We start from the raw sequence: 23569 nt of genomic DNA, 5'->3' as shown, positions 1-23569 counted from the left end.
TCCCTTCACCCCCTATGGGAAGCCATAAACATCTGTAGCCAGAACCCCACCACCCCCCAGAAGAGATTCTGTATGTGTTTTTATTTTCATTTGTTTTAAAAATTATCATACAATAAAATTAGTCCCCCCAATAAATAAATAAATAAGTAAAAATGTGAAAGGACAGCTAAGGATTATTAGACATTAAAAAAAATGAACCATATTGAAAAACAAAATCAGAAAACTGACTCCAGAGGAAACAGATAATTTAGAAAATGAAAAAGAACTTTTTAAAAAGTAATATTCCAAGAATGTTTAGAAAAATATGCCCATAAACCCAGAACAGGTTGCTAAGAAGAATTAGAAAATGAAGGGAGAATCGAAGATGGCGGCATAGGTAAAACACCAGAGACTGCCGCCGTGGACAACCACTTCAAAAATACAACTAAAAGTCGGAGCGGACATCAACCAGAACCACGGGAAGGCTGGCTGAGGAGAGTCTCTTCAACTAGAAGCAAGAACAACAGCATTCCGACGCTCAGCGGAGGCGCAGTGTGGAAAATTTAAAGGTACGGCGGTGCGGTGGTGAGGGTGCGCGCGCAAAGCGGGCTGGCGGCTGAGGGCGCGATTGTCGTTTTCAATCAGGAGCGAATCTCAGACTCTGGGCTACAGATCCGGGCGAGTCTCTAGGGACCCAGACTCAAACGGGAGAAGCGGGACTGTCTGGCTACGGCCCCTCCAAGGTTTGCAGCGATTGCTGGGACAGAGAGGCAGAGCCCCTGGGGACGGACTGAGAGTGGCCATAGCTGCTCCCTCCCCCCCACCCTGTTGAGCCCGCCCCGCCCAAACCCTGCGCACAACCATTTGCCGACCGCCTCAGGCAAGGGCTAGACTAGCACCTCCCCTGAGGACTGAAGTTTTCCCACAGCTGATTTCCACCGCCAGTCGGCCTGATGGTCAAATCCCTCTAGTGTTAACTACAACAATTAAGGCTTCGCTAGAACAAGACTGCGCACAGAGACCACAAGGGGGTGCACCAAGAAAGCATAAAAGATGCGGAGACAAAAAAACATGACAGAAATGGAGGATATGGAGCTAAGAATCGCAATTTTGAGGGCTTGCCATAAATTTGTGCAGAGCCTCACGAAAACTAATGAGACCCTCGATGCTACGATAAAGAAATTAGAAAGTAAGTATACACGGACTGAAATAAAGAATATTATACCCAATAGCAGACCAGAGGAGTGCAAGAATCAAACCAAAGATTCGACAAAAAACACCCAATTGGAAAAGCATAATGAAAAAAGAATCCAAAAGTGTGAAGACAGCGTAAGGAGCCTCTGGGACAGCTTTAAGCGGACTAATATCAGAGTCATTGGAGTCCCAGAAGATGAGAGACAGCAAGATATTGAAAACCTATTTCAAGAAATAATGGCAGAAAACTTCCCCCACCTAGTGAAAGAAATGGACTTACAGGTCCAAGAAGCGAAGAGAACCCCAAACAAAAGGAATCCAAAGAGGACCACACCAAGACACATCATCATTAAAATGCCAAGAGCAAAAGACAAAGAGAAAATCTTAAAAGCAGCAAGAGAAAGAGGCTCAATTACCTACAAGGGAATACCCATACGACTGTCAGCTGATTTCTCAACAGAAACTTTGCAGGCCAGAAGGGAATGGCAAGAAATATTCAAAGTGCTGAATACCAAGAACCTACAACCAAGATTACTTTATCCAGCAAAGCTATCATTCAGAATTGAAGGTCAGATAAAGAGCTTCACAGATAAGGAAAAACTAAAGGAGTTCATCACCGCCAAACCAGTATTATATGAAATGCTGAAAGGTATCCTTTAAGAAGAGGAAGAAGAAAAAGGTAAAGATACAAATTATGAACAACAAATATGCATCTATCAACAAATGAATCTAAGAATCAAGTGAATAAATAACCTGATGTACAGAATGAACTGGTGACTATAATGAATCAGGGACATAGAAAGGGAATGGACTGACTATTCTTGGGGGGGAAAGGGGAATGGGAGATTCGGGAAGAGACTGGACAAAAATCATGCACCTATGGATGAACTCAGTGGGTGGGGAGTGAGGGTGGAGGGTGGGGTGGGAGCTGGAAGGAGGGGAGTTATGGGGGAAAAAAGAGGAACAAATGTAATAATCTGAACAATAAAGATTTAAAAAAAAAAAGAAAATGAAGAAGAGTTTTTATGAAATTAAAGATATGATGGGTAAAATAGAAAATTCAAAAGCTGAAGTAAAAAGTCAAAGGCATCCAAAAATATTAAAATATGAGAGAAAAGTTAGGAGATATAGACAATTCAGGAGGTCCAATATGTATCTAAGATTTCCAGAAAGAGAGAACAGCAGCTAAATAAAAGGGAAGAATATAAAGATAAAGATACTTTTTCAAATCTTCAGATCATAAAGGCTCACATAATGCTAAGCAAGGTGAGTGAGAAATACTTGCACAAGGCACATTCATAGGCAAGGTTTGTATACAAAGGACAGAGGGAAGATCTCCCAAGTTTTGCTCTGGCATCCTGATTCAAGAACAATTATCTCAAAATCCACAGAGCAAAAAATACTTGAAGATACAAATTTTCTTGTTTATTCCAAGTGAAAAAGATTTCTGTACTTGTACAGACAAGTTTAAAATCACACTTTCTTCCCTTCTTCTCAACTTTTCTCTTTGGACAAATTGTCCTGGTATCTCCCCATGGGGATTGAGGGGAGTGAGACTAGATCAGGGCTCCTAGAGCTGGGGCCCCTGGCTTTGTGGGCCTTTCAAACCCTCCAGGTATCATAGCAGAGACCCCACTTGGCATAGGCAGCTCTGTATGCACTTCTTTATCTTGCCCAGGGCCAAATGGCAGGCCCCATTTTCTGGTTTTGCTGTTTTAGATGGGCTAGGGCGTCCCACCCACCTCCTCCCTGTCAGTGGTTGTGCAGTTGGTTCTGGAGGCTTCCCTGAGACTTCTGAAGAAACCCAGTGACTAGGCTCAACCCAGCAGGGCTCAGTCCTCCTCCGCAGGCTTTCCCACCCTCCTTGTCCCTCAGCCCTGCCTTGCTTTCTGTGGGTCTCCACAGGGCCACACAGTGTCAATGGACTGGCAAAATGCACTGCATCTCCTCCCTGTTATCTGTGAATTCAGTGTCTTTCAAAGCCGTTTGACTGGGTGGGGTGGCTGGAGGGTCACTGTGCATCAATGTCAGGGGGGATGTGCCCTGCTACCACCACCCCTCCCACTCTCTGCCTTCCATTTCTGGGTGCACCTTTCCCTTAGACTCCTGATGGAGGGGACCCTTTGGTAGGAATGTGGCTCAGAATCTTCTCAGCCAAAGCTCAGAGTTAGCTGAGTTATAGCTGTGTGCCCTCAGTCTACTTGGCTCATCCCCTCTGTGGCCAGCAGGGCAGGGTGGCACATTAGTATTCATTGCCTGGCTCTGCCTCTGAGCAGCTTTGAGGACCACCCTCGCTGCAGCCCTCTGTGTCTTATGGAAGTAGGTCTAGCTAGGGTCTTATGGGTCACCCAGCAAAGTTGGAAGGTGGGAGGTTGTGTGCAAGAGAATGGCAAGTGGGAGGGTGCTCAGGTGGCAGAAAGTTCTCCCAGGTGAGATCTGGGCTTGGGGAACTGAGGGGCAGAACTGAGGCCTGCTGCCTGGGGTGAGAGTCTTCTGAGCTGTGCCAGCCTGGAGCAGTCAACTCTGCTCATTTGGGGATGGTGAGGTCACTGGGAGCTGGAGCCACCCTTTGTCTCCTCCCAGGCTATGCTCCTGTCACCGGGATGTGCCACCCCGTTCGCAGTTGCACCCTGAACCATGAGGACGGCTTCTCCTCGGCGTTTGTGGTAGCCCACGAGACCGGCCACGTGTAAGTGGCCTCACAGTCCTGGTTATCTGGGGAAGGTTGGGGTTTGAGGGACCCCACTTCTCTGAACCCTGAGAGGCACAAACCCATATGAAAAAGATATGATGGCCTGTCCTCCCAGCACTGCATAGGGCAGACCCAATGTTCACTTTCTATTAAGGAAACATAACAAAGAAAGAGCTGAGTGGGTGCTGAGGATCTTCCCTGGATTACCCCACTTTACAGATGAATAACTGAGGCTTTGAGGGAGGCAGGCCCTGGAACATGCCCCAGGCACCACCTAAATCTCCAGGCTGGACAGATACTGATGGGAAGTGCCACAGGGCTGCCGGGCCTGTGTGGGGAGTGTGCCAAGATACCCGGAGAGCTGGGCTCCACTGTGATCTCATGTCACAGCCCCCTGCCTTGGGGACAGGACACTGAGGGGAATGCTGCTGGATGCCATCTCCCCAGTGTGCCCCTGCCTTTCAGATTCTACCAATGGAAACTTGGTATCACCTGGCTTAGGGCAGACCAAAACAGCCAAGGTCCAGGAGGGCCCAGTGGAGGGAGGTTGGGGGGCCCTCCCAGCATTTGGGAGGGGTAGAGCTGACAGGTAAGTGCAGCCAGGTGAGGGTCCAATGAGGCTGCCTTGGCTCCCTGAACAGGCTAGGCATGGAACACGATGGGCAGGGCAACCGCTGTGGCGACGAGGTACGTCTGGGCAGCATCATGGCACCCCTGGTGCAGGCAGCCTTCCACCGCTTCCACTGGTCCCGCTGCAGCCAGCAAGAGCTGAGCCGCTACCTGCAGTGAGTACCACCCGTGTCCCCCAAGGACAACCTGAAACCCTGGGGTGCGTGTCCCAGTGTTCCTGGGCCCAATGCAAACCCCCAGACCTTGGGTCCTCCAATTTGAGGTACAGGGGAGGTGAGAGGGAAAGAGCAGTGCAGGTTAGTGTGGGGGATCCCACTGTTGGGGAGCACCTTCAAAGGACACTTGGGATCTGGGCAAATCAGGTCCTGGGTAGTTCACACAAAGAAACAGAGATGCAGCAAGGAGAGGCAGCCCAGCTGAGAGCTGGGGTGTGCAGACAGGCCCATCATCACAGCTCCAGAAGGGGCCTCAGCAGCCCCACAGACTGGATGGCCAGTCCGGCTGAAGGCAGCTTGCAGTGCCCACGTGTCCCCTCACAGCTCCTATGACTGCCTGCGGGATGACCCCTTCGCCCACGACTGGCCGGCGCTGCCCCAGCTTCCTGGGCTGCACTACTCCATGAACGAGCAGTGCCGCTTCGACTTCGGCCTGGGCTACATGATGTGCACCGCGGTGAGTGTCGGAGCCGGCACCCTGGGGGCAACATCTCCCTCTGCACCCAGTCACACACAGTGCCCACCCTGCCCATCTAGACTTGGTCCTGGGCAGGGAGCACACAGCTGACAAGCGCTGTAACCTGGGGAGCATCAAGGGATGGTGGGGGCATGGTGTGGCCCCTGTGTGGTCTGCAGAATTCAAGAGGACTTCCCTAGGAAGAAGCAAGGTGTAAAGGTTGAATGGGAGGACAGGGCATTCCAGAAGGCAGAAATCACATGTGCAAAGGCCTAAAGGTGCAGGAACATAGCATGCTGAGGAGCAACCAATTGTTCCCCAGGGTTGAATGCCAAGACAAAGCCATTAGCATCAACACAGGTCATCAAAATTGAGTGTATCTGCTGATTGAGGCCCACCAGGTTTGAGACAGTATGGCAAGAGCAGTGGTGTATATATTAGTGTCTGACTCAATGCTCATCCCACCTCCATGTAGGAAGTAAGCAAAGTATTCCACTTTACAGATGAGGAAATTGAGGCCCAGAGAAGTTAGGTAAACTGCCTAAGGCCACACAGTGAGCAGGTGGTGGATCTGGGTACTGATGAGGCTGTCTAACCTCTTGCATGTTGGCCTAAGGAAGGTGGTGGGCAATGGGGAGCTCTGTAAAAGTTTGAAGAGGGAGAGCATGGCTAGGTCTGAGTTTCAGCTGTGTCCCTCAGGGATGTCCTGGAGGAAGGGCTATCAGGATAGGAAGCAGAAAGGTCAGGAAAGAGATCCAGAGGACAAGGCTGGAGCAAAGACAGGAACAGAGGAGAGGGCTTCAGGAGAAATTCAAGAGGTGGAGTGTTCATAGCAGGGGAACAGGGGGTGCCCTTAGGGCCCTGTAGTGACAGCTCCTGGGCCAGAGAGATGCCCACCCAGCCCTCACGCCAGGCTCACTGGCTCCCCAGTCTGTCCAGGCTCCATGGGGGCTGCAGCCAACAAGGGTTGAAGGCTGGGGAGGACAGTATCCCACAGAGACTTGAATTAGCGGCTGTACTCTCGAGATTATCATGGCCTCAGAATCACATGGAATTCAGGGCACCCGCTGGCCACACAAGCCTATCACAGGCAGTCAAGCTGTGCCAGTTGCATAGCTGTCCAAGAGGTCTCTGGGGAATAGGGTCCCCACAGTGGGAAGCACCCTGACCAGTGGCTGGTGTTCTCTTCCAGTTCCGGACCTTCGATCCCTGCAAGCAGCTGTGGTGCAGCCACCCTGACAATCCCTACTTTTGCAAGACCAAGAAGGGCCCCCCACTGGATGGGACCATGTGTGCACCTGGCAAGGTGAGTCAGGGCAGACGGCAGACCACATGACAAGCTCAGATATCCAGGGGCAGTCCCTTCAGAGCCCTTGGGGTGGAGATGAGGGCTTTTCCTGCCTCCTTTCTAATAATCCCCACATGACTCACTCTCCAAGCTTCTGCCCTTGTGCTTCCCACACACTGTTTTTTATTTTCAGAGCAAACCTGATGTCTCAGAGCACCTATCTGTGCTTCAACCCTCTACCTAGAGAACTCCCTCCTCAGGGATGTCCTGGAGGAAGGGCTATCAGGATAGGAAGCAGAAAGGTCAGGAAAGAGATCCAGAGGACAAGGCTGGAGCAAAGACAGGAACAGAGGAGAGGGCTTCAAGAGAACTCCCTCCTCTGAGGAGCAGTTGGGGGATTCCAGCAGACTCAGTCCCCCCTGCACACTGTGCGTGACTGGGTCACTTCACCTTGAGGCCAACATTGGAGTCAGGTGGCTGCTGGTTCCCCAGGCCTAGCTTCAGGCTTAGACTCTAGAATTTGGTATTTGCCCCTTAGAGGGCCAACTTGTCCCTTGAGGTTGCTCAGTAGTCACCCACCATCACCTGCCATCCTCCCAGGCCCACTTCTCACCTCCAGCAAATTGCCAGAAAAACAGGCTTTTCTCTCCCAGTACTTTGTCTCCTAAATCACAGCCTAATTCTCATCAGCTCCGATGAAGTCTCATACCTACCTCTCAGCCAGTCACTTGCAACGGGGCTGGCTTTTGCAGATGTGCCTAAACCTGGGTCACAGCCCCCCAGGGCTCAACCCACTGAAGGTGTGTATACCTACTCTGTGTGGGAGGGTCGTGGACTCCAATGCAAGTTCCCCCAACCCAGGCCTGAAAAGTCCCCAGATAGGCTAAGCCTGAGGTTCTTCCAGGTGGGTCTTAAATTCTGCTTAATTTTATTTTGTTTGTGGTGGAGCTTCTTAAATCTACAGATTCCCAGGTCTACCCCTCTTCAGGTTTTGGTTTGCAATAAGGATCAGGAACTGTTTTTGCTATTTTTTAAATTATGGTGAAATCTAAGTAACATAAAACGTGCTATTTTAACCACTTTAAAGTATACGATTCAGAGATGTTTAGTTACATCACTACTTTATAGTTCCAGAACTTTTTCACCACCCCAAAAGAAGACCCCATTAAGCATTGAGTCTCCATTCCCTTCCTCTCTCCAGCCCATGGCAACCACTGATATACTCTCAGCCTCTGTGTATTTGCCTATTCTGGAATTTCTTATAACTGGAATCATATGTTATGTGGCCTTTTACTAGTATATCTGTCATCTTTCACTCAGCATAATGTCTCCAAGGTTCCATGTTGTGGGCTGTGTCAGTGCTTCATACCTTTTTGTGGCTGTGTAATGTCCCACTGTCTAAATGGACCACATTCTGTGGATCTTTTTGTCCATCAGTGAGCATTTGAGTTGACTCCACCTTCTGGCATTTGTGAATGTGCTACTGTGAACATTCACAAGCATATTTTGTTTGAAGACCTAGGACAGTGATGGCGAACCTATGACACGCGTGTCAGAGGTGACACACGAACTCATTTTTTTGGTTGATTTTTCTTTGTTAAATGGCATTTAAATATATAAAATAAATATCAAAAACATAAGTCTTTGTTTTACTATGGTTGCAAATATCAAAAAAATTCTGTATGTGACACGGCACCAGAGTTAAGTTAGGGTTTTTCAAAATGCTGACACGCCGAACTCAAAAGGTTCGCCATCACTGACCTAGGACTTGGTATTTTTAAGAGATGCCCAGGTGATTTGGCTGTGCCCCCAGACTTAATGAATTCTTAGAAGTAGGAGGTGGAATATCCCATATAATAAAAGCCTAATATGCTAATTGTCCAGTAGGCCAGTGGGCCGTTCAACCAATCAAAGCATAATATGCTAATGATATGCTAAGGCAGCTCAACCGCTCGCTATGATGTGTACTGACCACCAGGGGGCAGACACTCCAACCAGTAGGTTACCTTGCTGTTGAGATCCAGCCAATTGACACTGAGCAATACAGGCTGGACATGCCCTGGAGCCCTCCCATGGTCCCTCCCTGGCTGGCCAACTTCCCGTATCCCTCTCCAGACCCGATCATGCACCCATCCATTTACTAATTCATTCGCTCATTCATTCCATGTATCAGGCCTGCTCCACCTCCATGGTACCCGTTGTCTGTGGGCATCGGCCATGAATGTGAAGAAGCAGTGGTGACATGATAGTGAAGACAGGGATGAGGAGTGGCCTGTCAGGGAGCTCAGGGAGACACTCAATCAGTGACCCCCGCTGAAACCCAAGGGTATAGAGAAGTGGGAGCAGCACTCCAGGCAGAGAGTGTGTGTTTAGTGGACTGTGCTGAGGGGAGCATGGCAAATAAGAGGAGCATGGTATTTGAAAGTTAGTATATTAATTGAAAACTTCAGATAGAGTAAAGCCAGCAGGAGATGATTGTTATTGAAAAGGGAGTTTTTTCCTCACAGATCTCAAAAGGAGTGTCCACCCCCATCCCCTAGCATGCCACAGGGAAGAGGGGGAAGACACCAGAAAGCAGCAGAATGGATCAGGAAGCAGAGGGACATGGGAACTGTGGTTTCCACAGGAAGAAACAGTGGACATTGAATTTGGGTAAGCAGGCTTAGGATTGGCTAGTGTGAACATGTCAATGGGCACTGGGGCATAGAAGCTGCCTGTAGCCCTCTGGCACTTGTCTTTGGGTGATAAGGACAAGTGGTCCAGAGTGTGAGAGCCTGCAGAGGAGGTGGTTGGGTTGGGAGCTCTGGATTAGGTGGTTTGCATATGAAGGCATGTTCTCAGGTTAGTAGTTCACTATCTCTAGGAACTAGCCAACCCCGGGAGGGGCAGCCCCTCCAGAATCAGCAAGGCCCCAGATGTCACAGTATCAGAATCCTATCTAATAATAGACAAACATGGTAATTGACCGTACCTTTGCTATGCCTCCCATTGGCTAATCAGCGTGGTATGCAAATTAACCGCCAGCAAATATGGCAGCTAATTTGCATACTGCAGGTAGGGCGGGCCAGTGCGAGCCGCCATCCGGGCCCCCGTGTGTCGCCTAAGCCCCGCCGCCGGCTGGGACCCCCGTGTGCGGCGAGCCACCTAAGCCCCGCAGGACCCCCATGAGCGGCCCCGTGCAGCGGGGCTTAGTGGAGTGATCGAGCTGCCTAAGCCCCGCCCCCAGCCGGGACACCCGTGAGCAGCCCTGGACAGCGGGGCTTGGCAGTGCGATCGGCCCAAGGAAGCCCTGTTCTTGCAGGAATCCTCCTGCAATGGGCTTCTAGTCCAGAAAATAAAAGGCATGGTTAACACATGTGGCTCCCAGGAAGGTTGGGTGATTGTGGGAGAGAGGGAAGGACTAACTGACCTAAGTGTTTCCTGTGCCTGCTTGGTGTGCTGCCCTGTCCAGTGTACTGGAGACCTGGCTCAGATCTGCTCTCTGAAGGGCTTGGCTTTCAGCCATGAAGCCTATATGCATGTACCGTGGAGGCAAGGCCAGGCCAAAGTACAAAGGGTCCTCCCAGGTGGATATGCCCCGCAGGCCAGGCTGGTGGCTTCATCTTGCCCTCCCTGCCAGAGCCAGGGTCAAGGCAACAGGAGGAAGGAAGGCCCAGCCAGGTGCTTCTGCCTCAGTGTGTCTCGGCAGGATAGGGTCCTTCCTCTATGTGCTCTTGTGTCCACATAAAGCACCCTGGGGAAGCATCATCCACCCACGAACTTCTGAGGACTGTTTCAGAGATACATGCCTGATGCAAAGTCCTCATGATGCTCCTGTGTTGTGCTTATGTTTCCTGTATAGCTGAGAATTGGCAGACAGTCATAGTGCCAGGGATACCCAGAGTTCAAGCCCTGGGTCCCTCCTTCCTCGCCGTGTGACCTGGTGCCATTCTTTCCTAGGGCGAGTCAGCTAAGTGCCCAACTTGCTTATCCTCACATCCCAAGCTCCTGGCACATGGTATCCACTGGGGACATGCTGACGGATGGAGAATGGAGACCCAGGGCCTCAACAGTTCAGAAATGCTAAATATTCCCTTCCTGAAACAGAAAGCCGGCCATTCAGGCTTCCAGACCCACCAGGCAGTGTTCCTGGCCTGCTAGGTATGTCAGCGCTGTCCAGAGTATCTAGAACCATGGTCAGCAAACCACAGCTCACGAGCCACATGCGGCTCTTTGGCCCCTTCAGTGTGGCTCTTCCACAAAATACCATGTGCGGACGCGCACGTACAGTGCGATTGAAACTTCATGACCCATGCGCAGAAGTCGGTATTTTGTGGAAGAGTCACACTGAAGGGGTCAAGAGCCGCCTGTGGCTCGCGAGCCGCGGTTTGCCGAGCCGCAGTTTGCTGACCACTGACCTAGCCCATGACACAGCCCAGTCAGGTTGTCCCAGGGTTCTGTGATAAGCTCCAAATTCACTCAGGACACGTAAAATTGTGCTCTTAAATATTTAACTATCTCTACTGGATAAAATATTTGTAAGCATTTAAACATATTATGTAACCTTTTAATAACATTAAACTGTTTCTCCCATAATAGCACCGAGGTATCAAAGTAGAAGCATGTTCATTCAGGGTAACTTCTCTCTGTTTAGTACTCCTAGTCGTCCAGGAGGAAATAAACCAAAAGTGTAGAGGAGCAGGTTCTGTGTGGTGGAGTCATGGTGTTTTCCTTTCTTTCTCAACTTTTGCTGAGTTGTCATTTTCTGCTTGATGCACCTGCATTGCCTCTGGTCATTTGGACCCAGGTCTACAGGGAACTGGTCCATTGAACTATGGGACTGGGTGGTATCCTGAGTTTTGTGGGGCCCAGTTCCCCATTTACATACTGGCACCAATTTGTCCAGTGGGAACAAGGGGACCACTGTGTAGCCTCTTCCATTGTCTTGGCCTTTGATTCCCATGGCCCCCAGTAACTTAGAGGCCCAACCACAGTCATAGCCTTCAGAGGTACCAGGAGTACTCCCTCACTTCGTCTGCGTTGGCTTGGGCTATTCTAACAAAAATGCTTCGATTTAAAACAACACATATCTCCTCACAGTTCTGGAGGCTTGAAGCCTGACATCAGGGTGCCCACATTGTCAGGTTCTGGTGAGGGTTGCAGGCTGCCATTGTCTCTCTGTCTTCTCACATTTTGGAAAGAAAAGGCATCTCTCTCATGTCTTATTATAAACGCATTAATGTCATTCCTGAGGGCTTCACCTTCATGAATGAATCACCTTCCAAAGGCCCACATTCTAATATCATCTCAGTGGGGATCAGTCTTCAACATATGCATTATGGGATGATACAAATATTCAGTTCACAGCCTTTCCTTACCTGGCCTCTCTTTCTTGCCTGCCAGCTTCACCCTGCTCCCTCAGCTGAGGAGGACACCAGCCAGCATTTCTGTGGGGTCTTCCCTTCCCTTCCATGGTTGAGTGAGGGGCACTTTGGAGTGAGCGATGAGGTCCCCAATGCACAGGAAGAACATGTCCAGCATCACTGGTGGCCTGCAGTCAAGTCTGCCTGACCCCAGATTGTCTGTGACTATGCTTTCTGGCCATGTGCCCAGATGGAGCCCTTGAGCACTTATCTGGAGCCTAGGGTGGAGAACCCAGAGAGTGGCAGCTTCTGCAGGGCCTTCAATGGGCTCAACCTGTCAGGCAGGCTTGGAAGTGCTACTGTGTCAGGAAGGAAGAGGAGAGATGGCCTCCATGCAGACATGTGCTCAAAAGTAGGGAGTCAAGGAAGGGCCTGCCTGAGAGATAAGAACTGGGAGGGATGCCTGGGGATGACTTAAGCATGGAAAAGGTAGCACAGCTCTCCTGGAAATTGACTCTGAGACAGAGATCCACAGGCAGGGACTTTCCTGGGGACAATGTGGATCAACACCTGCAGGAGAGTGAGACATTGAACAGCCATGTGGTCATAACATGGGGCTCAGCTGACACCAGGAGCCCTGGGCTGGGCTGGGCTGGCCTTTCAGAGTTGTTCCCAAACTTGATGAGTCATTGGCTATGACTGTCCCCAGGAAAGGGACATGACCCTGGGCTAGGCAGCCCTCTGACTGAGGGCATGTCCAGAAGAGTGATGATTCAACTACCATCCACCAGCGACCAACACACTTGGCCGCTGGGGGAGAAAGAGCCTTGACCTGTGCAAGGGTCTCATCACAGCATCCACTTCAGCAAGGGTGGGGGAAGGAAGTGGAGCTCAGGATGTCTCCTGAGGAAAGGCACTCAGAGGGAGGGAGAAAAGAAATGGCAGTCTGCCAGTGCCTGGCCTGGTGGTGGGAGGTAGAGCAAGTCATGCGGAGCTTTTACCTGTGGCCCAGGGTTTAATCTTCATTCTGCAGCAGGAGAGCCCACAGAAGGGTTGAGGGGAACAGAGCTGGATTTACAGTGAAGCTTGTGATAAGCTTTGGGGCACCTCACTTGCCTGGGCCCCTTTCAAGGTCCTGGGAGGGGCCTCACAATATGTTCACATGGTTGTATATTTTCATAAATTTGAAGGTAAGATATTTTAAACATAATCAATTAAGATCACTTCTATTTTCACTCTACCTTCCCCTCTGAAACACTTCTATGCGGGCTGGCATGAGAGTAGCTATGGGTGCCTTGTGGGTTTGGCTCAGGATAAATTGGATTGGGATGTATTTATTGGCTTATTTACATGGTCTTCAGTATCTCTCAAGTGTCATTAAATTACTGTATCTGTCCAGATGTAAGAATAACTTCCAGAAAAACTATGGCCACTGTGCCAACTCACCCACGGCTATTGCAGGATACGTGCCGTGTGCAGCCCATTCTCCTGAACTCAATGGAGAAAAGCTGCCTCAACTGTACCTGAGGTCGTGACTGCTTCTATATTTGCAACAGTTTTTGTTTACTTTGGGAGTTTGTCTTGTAGATGGGACATTTTAAACACAGACCCAACTTGGATATTTCTTTAGAAAGGTTGTGTAACAAGATGCTGCGCCTGTCTCAAAGCTGTCACCTTCATACCTGTTACAAAAAAATAAGGGAAACCTGAATGGATGTGAAATGTAAAAAGTTTATTCAAAATGTTGATAAAGCTTTAAAACACTATTTTCACTATCATTTCAAAAGTTGTTTTGGAATGCTATAATAAAGTAAAGAAACTACAGACTTCATATATATATATATATATATATATATATATATATATACCCTCTTTTAACATTTTTTTAATTTATGTATTAAAATTTTCAGATAAAATTTAAGGGAAAATTTTAAAATGTGACAAATGAGTAAAGAAGTCAATAGAAATATCTGACTTAACAAATTTAATTATAACAGAAAAAGGTTTCAGATCAAAAGCAGTCATTCATTAGGAGGAAGATGAGGTAATTATGGCAGGAAAGTAACATACAGGCTCTTAAAACACTTGACAATCCAGTTATTGAAGAGGAGTGAATCTGATGATCACATTGGAAAAGCATTTAAACTTCTTAACTGAAACGTTGACATCGGAAGATTTAAAAAAGCAGCAGAGTAAATGGAAGTTCACAGATATGTTCCCAGGACCAAACTGGAATTACAACTAAGGTACAAAACAACCACCCTGAATAATCAACTGAAGACTAGCTAGAGAGAACCCTGATAACCAGTGACAGAAAGTGGAGACTGCATAGAGACTGGTAGGAAGGGCAGAGGCACAAAAGGGCTGGTTAGGCTCCCACATATAGCAGCTAAAGTTCTAGAGGGATATCTCAGCTCTTCAGAGGGGATGGGGGGCCATTGAGAACTCTGGAATCTAGTCCCCAAGCTGGGCCCCAGCAGAGAGTATGAGAACTGAGAAAGGTGCCCACATAACATCTGGCTGTGAAAAGCAGCAGGTTTTCTGTCTGCCAGGGAGAGATGGCTGGAAATGCAGGCACCCTCTTCAAGGGCCAATGCATAAAATTTCAAGTGCAGCCACTCACCTTGGGCTCTGGCAAAGGGAGGGCAGAGTTGACTGGAGCTGTATAAGCATAAGCAAGGGTTGGGGGGATCTGGGGTTAGAGCTCAGAAGGAAGACACCCCTGTTTCCTGTGCTGAGTCATTCCCTCACATTGCAGAGGTCATCTTACTCAAGCAAATCTTTGCTATCCAGGTGGTTTTTGCCTGGAGGGAAGATAGTTGACCCACCATATTGAAAAAGCCCTTAACCCACCCACCCTGTGGAGTTTCTAAGGCCCATTAAGAGACTGAGAATAACAGCCTCCAGGCAGAAGCAATTGCCCCACCCTGTTGGAAAACCTCTCACTCCACCTCTGGATGATTGCTTGAGGCTAGTCCAGACTGAATCCAACCAGTCTTCAGGCAGAAGTGGGTCTCTGGAGGCTTTGAGTCTTTGCCTGCTCTAATCAGTCAGAAACAGCAGTTTGGGTCTCAAGAACACATTGGAAGATATTAAAATAGATTGAATGCAGCAGAGGATCAAATCAGTGATTTGGAAGACAAGGTAAAAATAAATAACCAATTAAAGCAGCCAATAGAAAAAAGAATTAAAAATTAGAAAGATTGCCGAAACCGGTTTGGCTCGGTGGATAGAGCGTCGGCCTGCGGACTGAAAGGTCCTGGGTTCGATTCCGGTCAAAGGGCATGTACCTTGGTTGCGGGCATATCCCCAGTGGGAGATGTGCAGGAGGCAGCTGGTCGATGTTTCTCTCTCATCGATGTTTCTAACTCTCTATCTCTCTCCCTTCCTCTCTGTAAAAAATCAATAAAATATATATTTTTTAAAAAATCAGAAAGATAGCTTAAAGGAACTCTGGAACAACATGAAACATAACAATATCTGCATTACAGAAATACCAGAAGGAGAAGAGGGTGAGCAAGGAACAAAGAACCTGTTTAAAGAAATAGTGACAGAAAACTTCCCCATCCTGGTTAAGGAAAATGTCATACAAGTTCAGGAGGCACAAAAGTTCTCAATCAAAAGGACCACAAAGAGACCCACACCTAGATACTTCATAATTAAAATGGCAAATACTAAAGACAAAGAAAGAATCTTAAAGGCAGCAAGAGAGAAATAGAAAATTACCTACAAAGGAGTTCCCATTAGAATGTCAGTTGACTTTTCAATAAAAATACTTCAGGCCAGAAGGGCATGGCATGAAGTACTCGAAGTAATGAAAAGCTAGGGCCTAAATCCAAGACTACCATATCCAGCAAGGCTATCATTTAAAATTGAAGGTGAAATAAAAAACCTTCCAGACCAAAAAAAAAAAAGTTAAGGGAGTTCATTACCACCAAACCAGAAATGCAAGAAATGTTAAAGAGACTACTTTAAGAAGAAGAAAAGGAGAGGAGGAACCAAGATGGTGGTGTAGGTAAACACCTGTACTCACCACCTCCCATAACCATATCAAAATTACAGCTAAAATACAGAAAAACCATCATTCAGAACCACCTTAAAGCTTACTGAATGGAAGTTCAAAATTATAGAAGTAAAGAAGCACATTGAGACTGGTAGAAAGGGCAGAGGTGCAGAATGGGCTGGGCTAGCACCCACATGTACTGCCTTTTTAATCAGGAGGGAGATCATACCTGCAGAGGCTGCCCATTTGAAAAAAGGGGTCCCAGCCTCACATCAGACACCCAGCCCAGGGTTCCAGAGCTGGGAAAAGAAATCCCCATAACTACGGGCTTTAAAAACCAGGGATGCAAGGCTGGTACAATATTTGTAAATCAATAAATGTGATGCATCACATAAACAAATTGAAAGATAAAAACCACATGATCATATCAATTGATGCAGAAAAAGCATTTGACAAAATCCATAACACTTTTTTGATAAAAACCTCTCAGTAAAGCAGAAAAGAGGGATCATACCTCAACATAATAAAGACCACATATGACAAACCTACAGTCAACATAATACTAAATGGGCAAAAGCAATGGGCACAGCAATCAGACAAGAAGAGTGGAGAGCATATGCTAAGTGTATTAAACCAGTCAAGAAAGAAAAATACCACATGATCTCACTTATTTATGGATAATAAGGAACATTATAAACTGATGAACAAAAATAGATACAGAAGCATTGAACAGACTGACAAACAACAGCAGGAAGGCTAGGGAGGGTTGGGGGGCAGGGAGAGGTAAGAGATCAACCAAAGGACTTATATGCATGTATATAAGCATAACCAATGGACACAAGACACTGGGAGGGGGGTGAAGGCATGTGCCAGGGGGTAGGGGAGGCTGGGGGAAGGTTAATTGGGGAAAAAAGGAGTCATATGTACTACTATTTGTAATACTTTAAACAATAAAAAAAGAAAAAAGAAATAAAAATAAAAATGCACACACACATACACTTTTATTAATGGGAATATGTTTGTAATTGGTGGAAACTTTTTGGCCAACATATAATATAGATTTTTTTTTCATCTACTTAAAGGATATTTTACTGATCAAAGACTGCCTACCAATGTCACTCTCTCTTCTTTATCCAACCTCAGTTTTTAAACCTCACACTAAGAATATATCTTCTTGGGATGTCGTTCTGTACTATTTGCCAAAATAAACATAATTTTTTTTACAGGTAATGCCCTAAAAATAAAAGGCATCTAAATTGGAAAGGAGGAAGTAAAACTGTCAATCACAGATGACATGATTTTGTACATAAAAAACCACCAAGAAACTACTAGACTTAAGTGAATTCAGCAAGGTAGCAGTATCCACATCCACAAATCAATGGCATTTTTATACACCAATAATGAACTCTCAGAAACAGAAACTAAAAAAACAATCTCATTTACCATTACAACAACAGCAAAAATAGGATAACTAGGAATAAATTTAACCAAGGAGGTAAAAGACGTATACTTGGAAAACTATAGGACATTGAAAAAAGAAATAGAGAAAGATACAAACAAATGGAAGTGTATATCATGTACATGGATTGGAAGAAGGGACATCATTAAAATGTCTATACTACCCAAACAATCTACAGATACAAGGCAATTCCTATTAAAATACCAATAGCATACTTCACAGAGCTAGAACAAATACTCCAAAACTGTATATAGAACCATAAAAGACCCTGAATAGCTGCAGCAATCTTGAGAGAGAACAAAGTAGGAGGGAATCACAATACTGGATATCAAACTATACTACAAACCCATTATAACCAAAACAGCCTGGTACTGGCACAAAAACAGGCATATAGACCAATGAATCAGAGCAGAGATCCCAGAAATCGAACCACACCATTATAGTCAATTAATATCTGACAAAGGAGGCAAGACCATACAATGGAGTAAAGACAATCTCTTCAACAAAAGGTGCTGGGGAAACTGGACAGACACAAGCAAAAAGATGAAACTAGACCACCAACTTACACTATACACAAGAATAAACTCAAGGTGGATAAAAGACTTAAATGAAAGTCATAAAACTATAAAAATCTTAGAGGAAAACATAGGCAGTAAAATCTCAGGCATCTCACATAGCAATATGTGTATGGATACATCTCCTTGGACAAAGGAAACTAAGAAGAAAATAAACAAATGGGACTACATCAAAATAAAAAGCTTCTTCCCAGCAAAAGAAACCACCATCATAATGAAAAGGAAATCCACTGTATGGGAGAACATATTAATTAATGATACATCTGATATTGTATTATCTCAGCCATCAAATTTTAGAACATTTTTGTCACTCCAATTTTGAGACGGATTGCATTGAATCTATAGATTGCTTTGGGTAATATAGACATTTTAATCATGTTCATTCCTCCTATACATGAGCATGGAATGTGTTTCCATTTTTTGTATCTTCATTTTTTTTCTTCAGTGTCTTAATTTTTCTAGTATGGGTCTTCCACCTCCTTTGTTAAATTTGTTCCTAGATATTCTTTATGCAATTGTAATTGGGATTTTTAAAAATTTTTCTTTCTGATAGTTTCCTATTGGTGTATAAAAATGCTATTGATTTCTTTTTAAAAATTTTCTTAGTGATCTTATTTAGAGAGAAAGGAAGAGAGAGGGAGAGAGAGAAAAAACATCGATGTGAGAGTAGGAGGATGCTGCATGGGCATGCTCCCAGGAAAAAGCTGGAATTACAACTGAAATATGGAAAAGCTTCCTGAATAATCGATGGAAACCTCACAGGAGAGAACCCTGATACCCAACGAGGACCGAAGGTGGAGACTGCATAGAGACTGGTAGGAGGAGCAGAGGCATGAAAGGGCTGGCCAGGCACCCACAGATGGAGAACGAGAAACCGGGGGTGCATGGCGGCGGGATACAGGGCCAGCTGCGGGCAGCCGGGGAAGATGGTCCTGATCACAGGCCACACCTAGGGACCATGCCCACACACGAATTTCATGCACCGAGCCTCTAGTATTAGAATAGTAGGTGTGCCAGAAGAGGCAGAAAGAGAGAAAAGAATAGAGAAGGTGTTTGAAGAAATAATGGTAGAAAACTTCCCTAACCTGGTAAAGGAAAAAGTCACACAAGTTTAGGAGGCACAGAGGACCCCAAACAAGAAGAACCCAAACAGACCCTTGCCCAGACACATCATAATTAAAATGCGAAAAAATTGAAGATAAAGAGAGAATCTTAAAGGCAGCAAGAGAAAATAAAACTGTTACTTACAAAGGAGTTTCCGTAAGGCTGACACCTGATTTCTCATCAGAAACTCTACAAGCCAGAAGGGAATGGCATGAAGTACAATAGGTAATTGAAAGCAAGGATCTGAGACCAAGATTACTATATCCAGCAAGGCTATCATTCAAAATAGATGGTCAAATAAAGAGCTTCCCAGACCAAAAAAAGGAGTTTATCACCACCATACCAGCATTACAAGAAATGCTAAAGGGATTGCTGTAAGGGATTGCTGAGAAGAAGAAACAGAGAGAGAAACCTAGCCATACAGAATTAAAATGGCTAGTACTTCTCAATAATAACCCTAAATGTAATGGATTAAATGCTTCAATCAAAAGGTGTAGGGTAGCTGAATGGATACTAAAACATAACCCAACTATATGTTGTCTACAAGAGACCCACCTCAAAACAAAAGACACACACAGGATGAAAGTGAAGGGATGGGAAAAAAATTTCCATGCAAATGGAAAAGAAAAAAAAGCTGGAGTGGCAATACTCATATCCGACAAAATAGACTTTAAAAGTATCATGCTAAGTGAAATAAGCAAGTCAGAGAAAGATAAATATCATATGATCTCACTCTTTTGTGGAATATAATGAACAACATAAACTGATGAACAAAAATAAGCCAGAGGAAAAAAAATATTCTAGAATATAATAGAAGTAATCCTGTTATTTGCAGATTTTTAATATTTCCTACAACTATGTTAGTACAGTTTTGGTAATATTATTATACTTAAAATCCTTTTATTCTTGAAATATTAATTTTTATTGCATGTAATGTTATTATATGTAAGGTCATTTTTCTTGAATAATTGCTGTTTATTGCATGTAACATTATCATATTTAAAATCATTTCTCTTGAAATAAAATTTAAAAAACAGAGAAAAGGAGAAACCAAGATGGCGGCATAGGTAAACACCTGAAATTGCTGCCTCGCACAACCACTTCAAAAATACAACTAAAAGACAAAACGTACATCATCCACAACCATAGGAAGGCTGGCTGAGTGGAAATTCTACAACTAGAAGGAAAGAGAAAAGCACACTGAGACTCAGAGGACGTGCAGAAGTGCAGAGGTACAGAGGCGCGAGCAGAAAGGGCTGGCAACAGAGGACGCAGTTATCTTTTTCAATCGGGAGGGAGACACAAGCTCCCGCTCTGAACTCTAGCTCCGGTCTACTCTCTGGGGACCCAGGCTCATACGGGGAGAAAGTGGACTGTCTGGCATCCGGCGGAACTCGAGGGCGGCTTTCTCTCAGAGGTGCTTGCAGTGATTACCACGGGACACTGACACCCGGGGACTCTTAGGGCAGGACTGAGGATCAGCCATAGCTGTTTGCTCCACCGTGTTGATTCCCTGAGACCCTACCCCACCTAAGCTGTGCACAGAGGCTTTTGCATATGAATGGCCTGGCCCTTTGCAATCTAAAATTACCTAACAAACTGTAGCTGGGTCAGAGAGACCCAGAACATCCAAAAGAAGGCCCAAGGCCCCACAGCAGCTTGCATTGCTTCACAGCTGGGCCTCATCTGGGCACCTCCAAATCCCAAACAAAGAAGAGGAATCTGCAGATCTCTCCATAGCTCCTGCTGGGTAGCCTCAGGAAGAGGCTAAATTAGCACCTCCTTAGAGACCCAAGTGCCAGTGTACCCAGTGGTCAGAGTGGGACCATCCAGATTACAACTCCTCAGATCCATAAGGGACACACTCAGGGGGCAGACTCAGTGAGCACCAAAGCCCCAATGAAGCAAGTCTTGCCCCAGAAGGGTGTCTCCAGCACAGAAATTCTCCCATTGCAGACACAGCTGATTCTCACAGCCAATTGGCCTGGAGGTCAATTCCTCTCAGTGATACCAACTACCATCAAGGCTTAATTACAACAAGACTGTGCACAAAGTCCACAAAGGGGTGCACCAAGAGTGTCCACCTCAGGTAATTGGGGAGGCTGAGCCACTGGGCCATTTAGGACACCTAGCACAGAAAGCCACTCTATCAACACAGGGAAGCATAAAAAATGCAGAGACAAAGAAACAGGTCACAAATGACAGAAATAGAGGAAAGCAAACTACTGGATATAGAGTTCAAAACCAAACTTATAAGGTTTTTCAAGAATTTTCTAGAAACCACAGATAAATTTAGTGAGACCCTCAATAAATCTAGTGAGACCCTCAAGGATATGAAAAAGGACCAATTAGAAATTAAGCATACACTGACTGAAATAAAGAATATTATACAGAGATCCAACAGCAGACTAGAGGATCCCAAGAACCAAGTCAAAGATTTGAAATATGAAGAAGTAAAAAACACCCAACCGGAAAAGCAAAAAGGAAAAATAATCCAAAAATATGAAGTTAATGTAAGGAGCCTCTGGGACAGCTTCAAGCGTACCAACATCCGAATTAAAGGGGTACCAGGAGAAGAGAGAGAGCAAGATATTGAAAACCTATTTGAAGAAATAATGACAGAAAACTTCCCCTACCTGGTGAAAGAAATAGACTAACAAGTCCAGGAAGCGCAGAGAACCCCAAACAAGAGGAATCCAAAGAGGGCCACACCAAGACACATCATAATTAAAATGCCAAGAGCAAAAGACAAAGAGAGAATCTTAAAAGCAGCAAGAGAAAAACAGTCAGTTACCTACAAGGGTGTACCCATAAGATTGTCAGCTGATTTCTCAACAGAAACTATGCAGGCCAGAAGCGAGTGGCAAGAAATATTCAAAGTGATGAATAGCAAGAACCTACAACCAAGATTACTTTACCCAGCAAAGCTATCATTCAGAATTGAAGGTCAGATAAATAGCTTCACAGATAAGAAAAAGCTAAAGGAGTTCATCACCACCAAACCAGTATTATATGAATGCTGAAAAGTATCCTTTAAGAAGAGGAAGAAGAAGAAAAAGGTAAAGATAAAAACTATGAACAACAGACGGGAGGGCAGGGGTAGTAGCTCCCTGATGGACCTGGTCGTTGGCCAGCGAGCATCATGGAGGCACCCTGGGGAGTCATCAACGCCCAGCCGGGCTGGTACGTCTCTTCCCAGCAGCCCGAGGAGGCAGAGGCGGAGGCGCAGGCAGAAGAGTTGAGCCTGTTGCTAAGCAACGAACTTCACTGACAAGGATCCCCAGGTGTTTCATATGGTTTCTCAGTGTTTAATTTGATGAATGCCATCATGGGAAGTGACAGCCTTGGCTTAGCTTTTGTTATGGCTCATACTGGTATCCTTGGATTTAGTTTTTTGCTGCTGATAGTTGCTCTTCTGGCTTCTTTCTCAGTTCATCTCCTGCTTAGTATGTGTATTCAGACAGCTGTGACATCTTATGAAGATCTTGGACTCTTTGCATTTGGATTATGTGGAAAGGTGGTGGTGGCAGGCACCATAATAATCCAGAATATTGGAGCTATGTCATCTTATCTTTTAATTATTAAGACAGAGCTTCCTGCAGCTATTTCAGAATTTTTGTCTGGAGAATATAGTGGGTCTTGGTATCTTGATGAACAAACACTACTAATAATCATTTGTGTTGTCATTGTGTTTCCTCTTGCTCTTCTTCCTAAAATAGGCTTTCTTGGCTACACAAGTAGTTTACCATTTTTCTTTATGGTGTTCTTTGCTCTTGTGATAGTAATTAAAAAATGGTCCATCCCTTGTCCTCTGACATTAAATTGTATAGAGCAGTACTTCCAGATTTCAAATGCTACAGATGATTGTAAACCAAAGCTCTTTCATTTCTCCTAAGAGAGTGCTTATGCGATACCAACCATGGCTTTTTCATTTCTCTGCCATACCTCAGTATTGCCCATATACTGTGAACTTCACAGCCCTTCAAAGAAAAGAATGCAGAGTGTAACCAATACCGCAATTGCTTTAAGTTTCCTCATTTATTTTATATCAGCACTCTTTGGGTACCTCACTTTTTATGACAAAGTGGCGTCTGATATACTTGAAGATTATAGTAAATACTTGCCTCATGATGTTGTTGTGAGGACTGTGAAGTTATGCATACTGTTTGCTTTGCTTCTGACAGTCCCTCTAATCCACTTCCCTGCAAGGAAAGCTTTAATGATGATGTTTTTCTCCAATTTTCCATTCTCATGGATTCACCATTTTGTGATCACGCTAGCTCTCAATATTATCATTGTTTTACTTGCAATATATGTTCCTGACATTAAGAATGTATTTGGTGTAGTTGGTTCCAGCACATCCACATGTTTGATTTTTGTATTCCCAGGACTGTTTTATCTTAAACTTAGCAGAGAGGATTTCCTCTCATGGAAAAAGCTTGGGGCCTTTGTTTTGCTCATCTTTGGAATTTTGGTTGGGACTTTTAGTTTAGCCCTCATCATTTTTAATCGGATTAATAACAAATGAAAGATATCTTTTCCCATTTCTTGTGAAGAATAATTTACCTCCATATGCAAAAAAAAACCCAAAAAAACCAATTCTGAAAGGTACCTTAGATGAATGCTCTCTA

The 23569-nt window shown here is 45.4% G+C and overlaps 1 protein-coding gene and 1 pseudogene across 1 annotated transcript in view; both read left to right on the top strand.

The window, feature by feature from the left end:
- ADAMTS2 (ADAM metallopeptidase with thrombospondin type 1 motif 2) overlaps positions 1-23569 on the top strand; it is a 285590-nt gene that overhangs the window by 199779 nt on the left and 62242 nt on the right. The window contains exons 7-10 of the mRNA XM_070417030.1: positions 3757-3862; positions 4507-4650; positions 5035-5167; positions 6360-6473. Of these exons, the coding sequence (XP_070273131.1) occupies positions 3757-3862; positions 4507-4650; positions 5035-5167; positions 6360-6473 (497 nt within the window). The remainder of the gene's footprint in view (positions 1-3756; positions 3863-4506; positions 4651-5034; positions 5168-6359; positions 6474-23569) is intronic.
- LOC139009990 (solute carrier family 38 member 6 pseudogene) lies at positions 21993-23466 on the top strand (annotated as a pseudogene).

This window comes from Myotis yumanensis, unplaced genomic scaffold, assembly GCF_028538775.1.
Source record: "Myotis yumanensis isolate MYYU_CA2020_CCGP unplaced genomic scaffold, mMyoYum1.0.hap1 SCAF_5, whole genome shotgun sequence".
Lineage (NCBI taxonomy): Eukaryota > Metazoa > Chordata > Mammalia > Chiroptera > Vespertilionidae > Myotis > Myotis yumanensis.
This window is presented reverse-complemented; position numbering and strand designations above follow the sequence as displayed.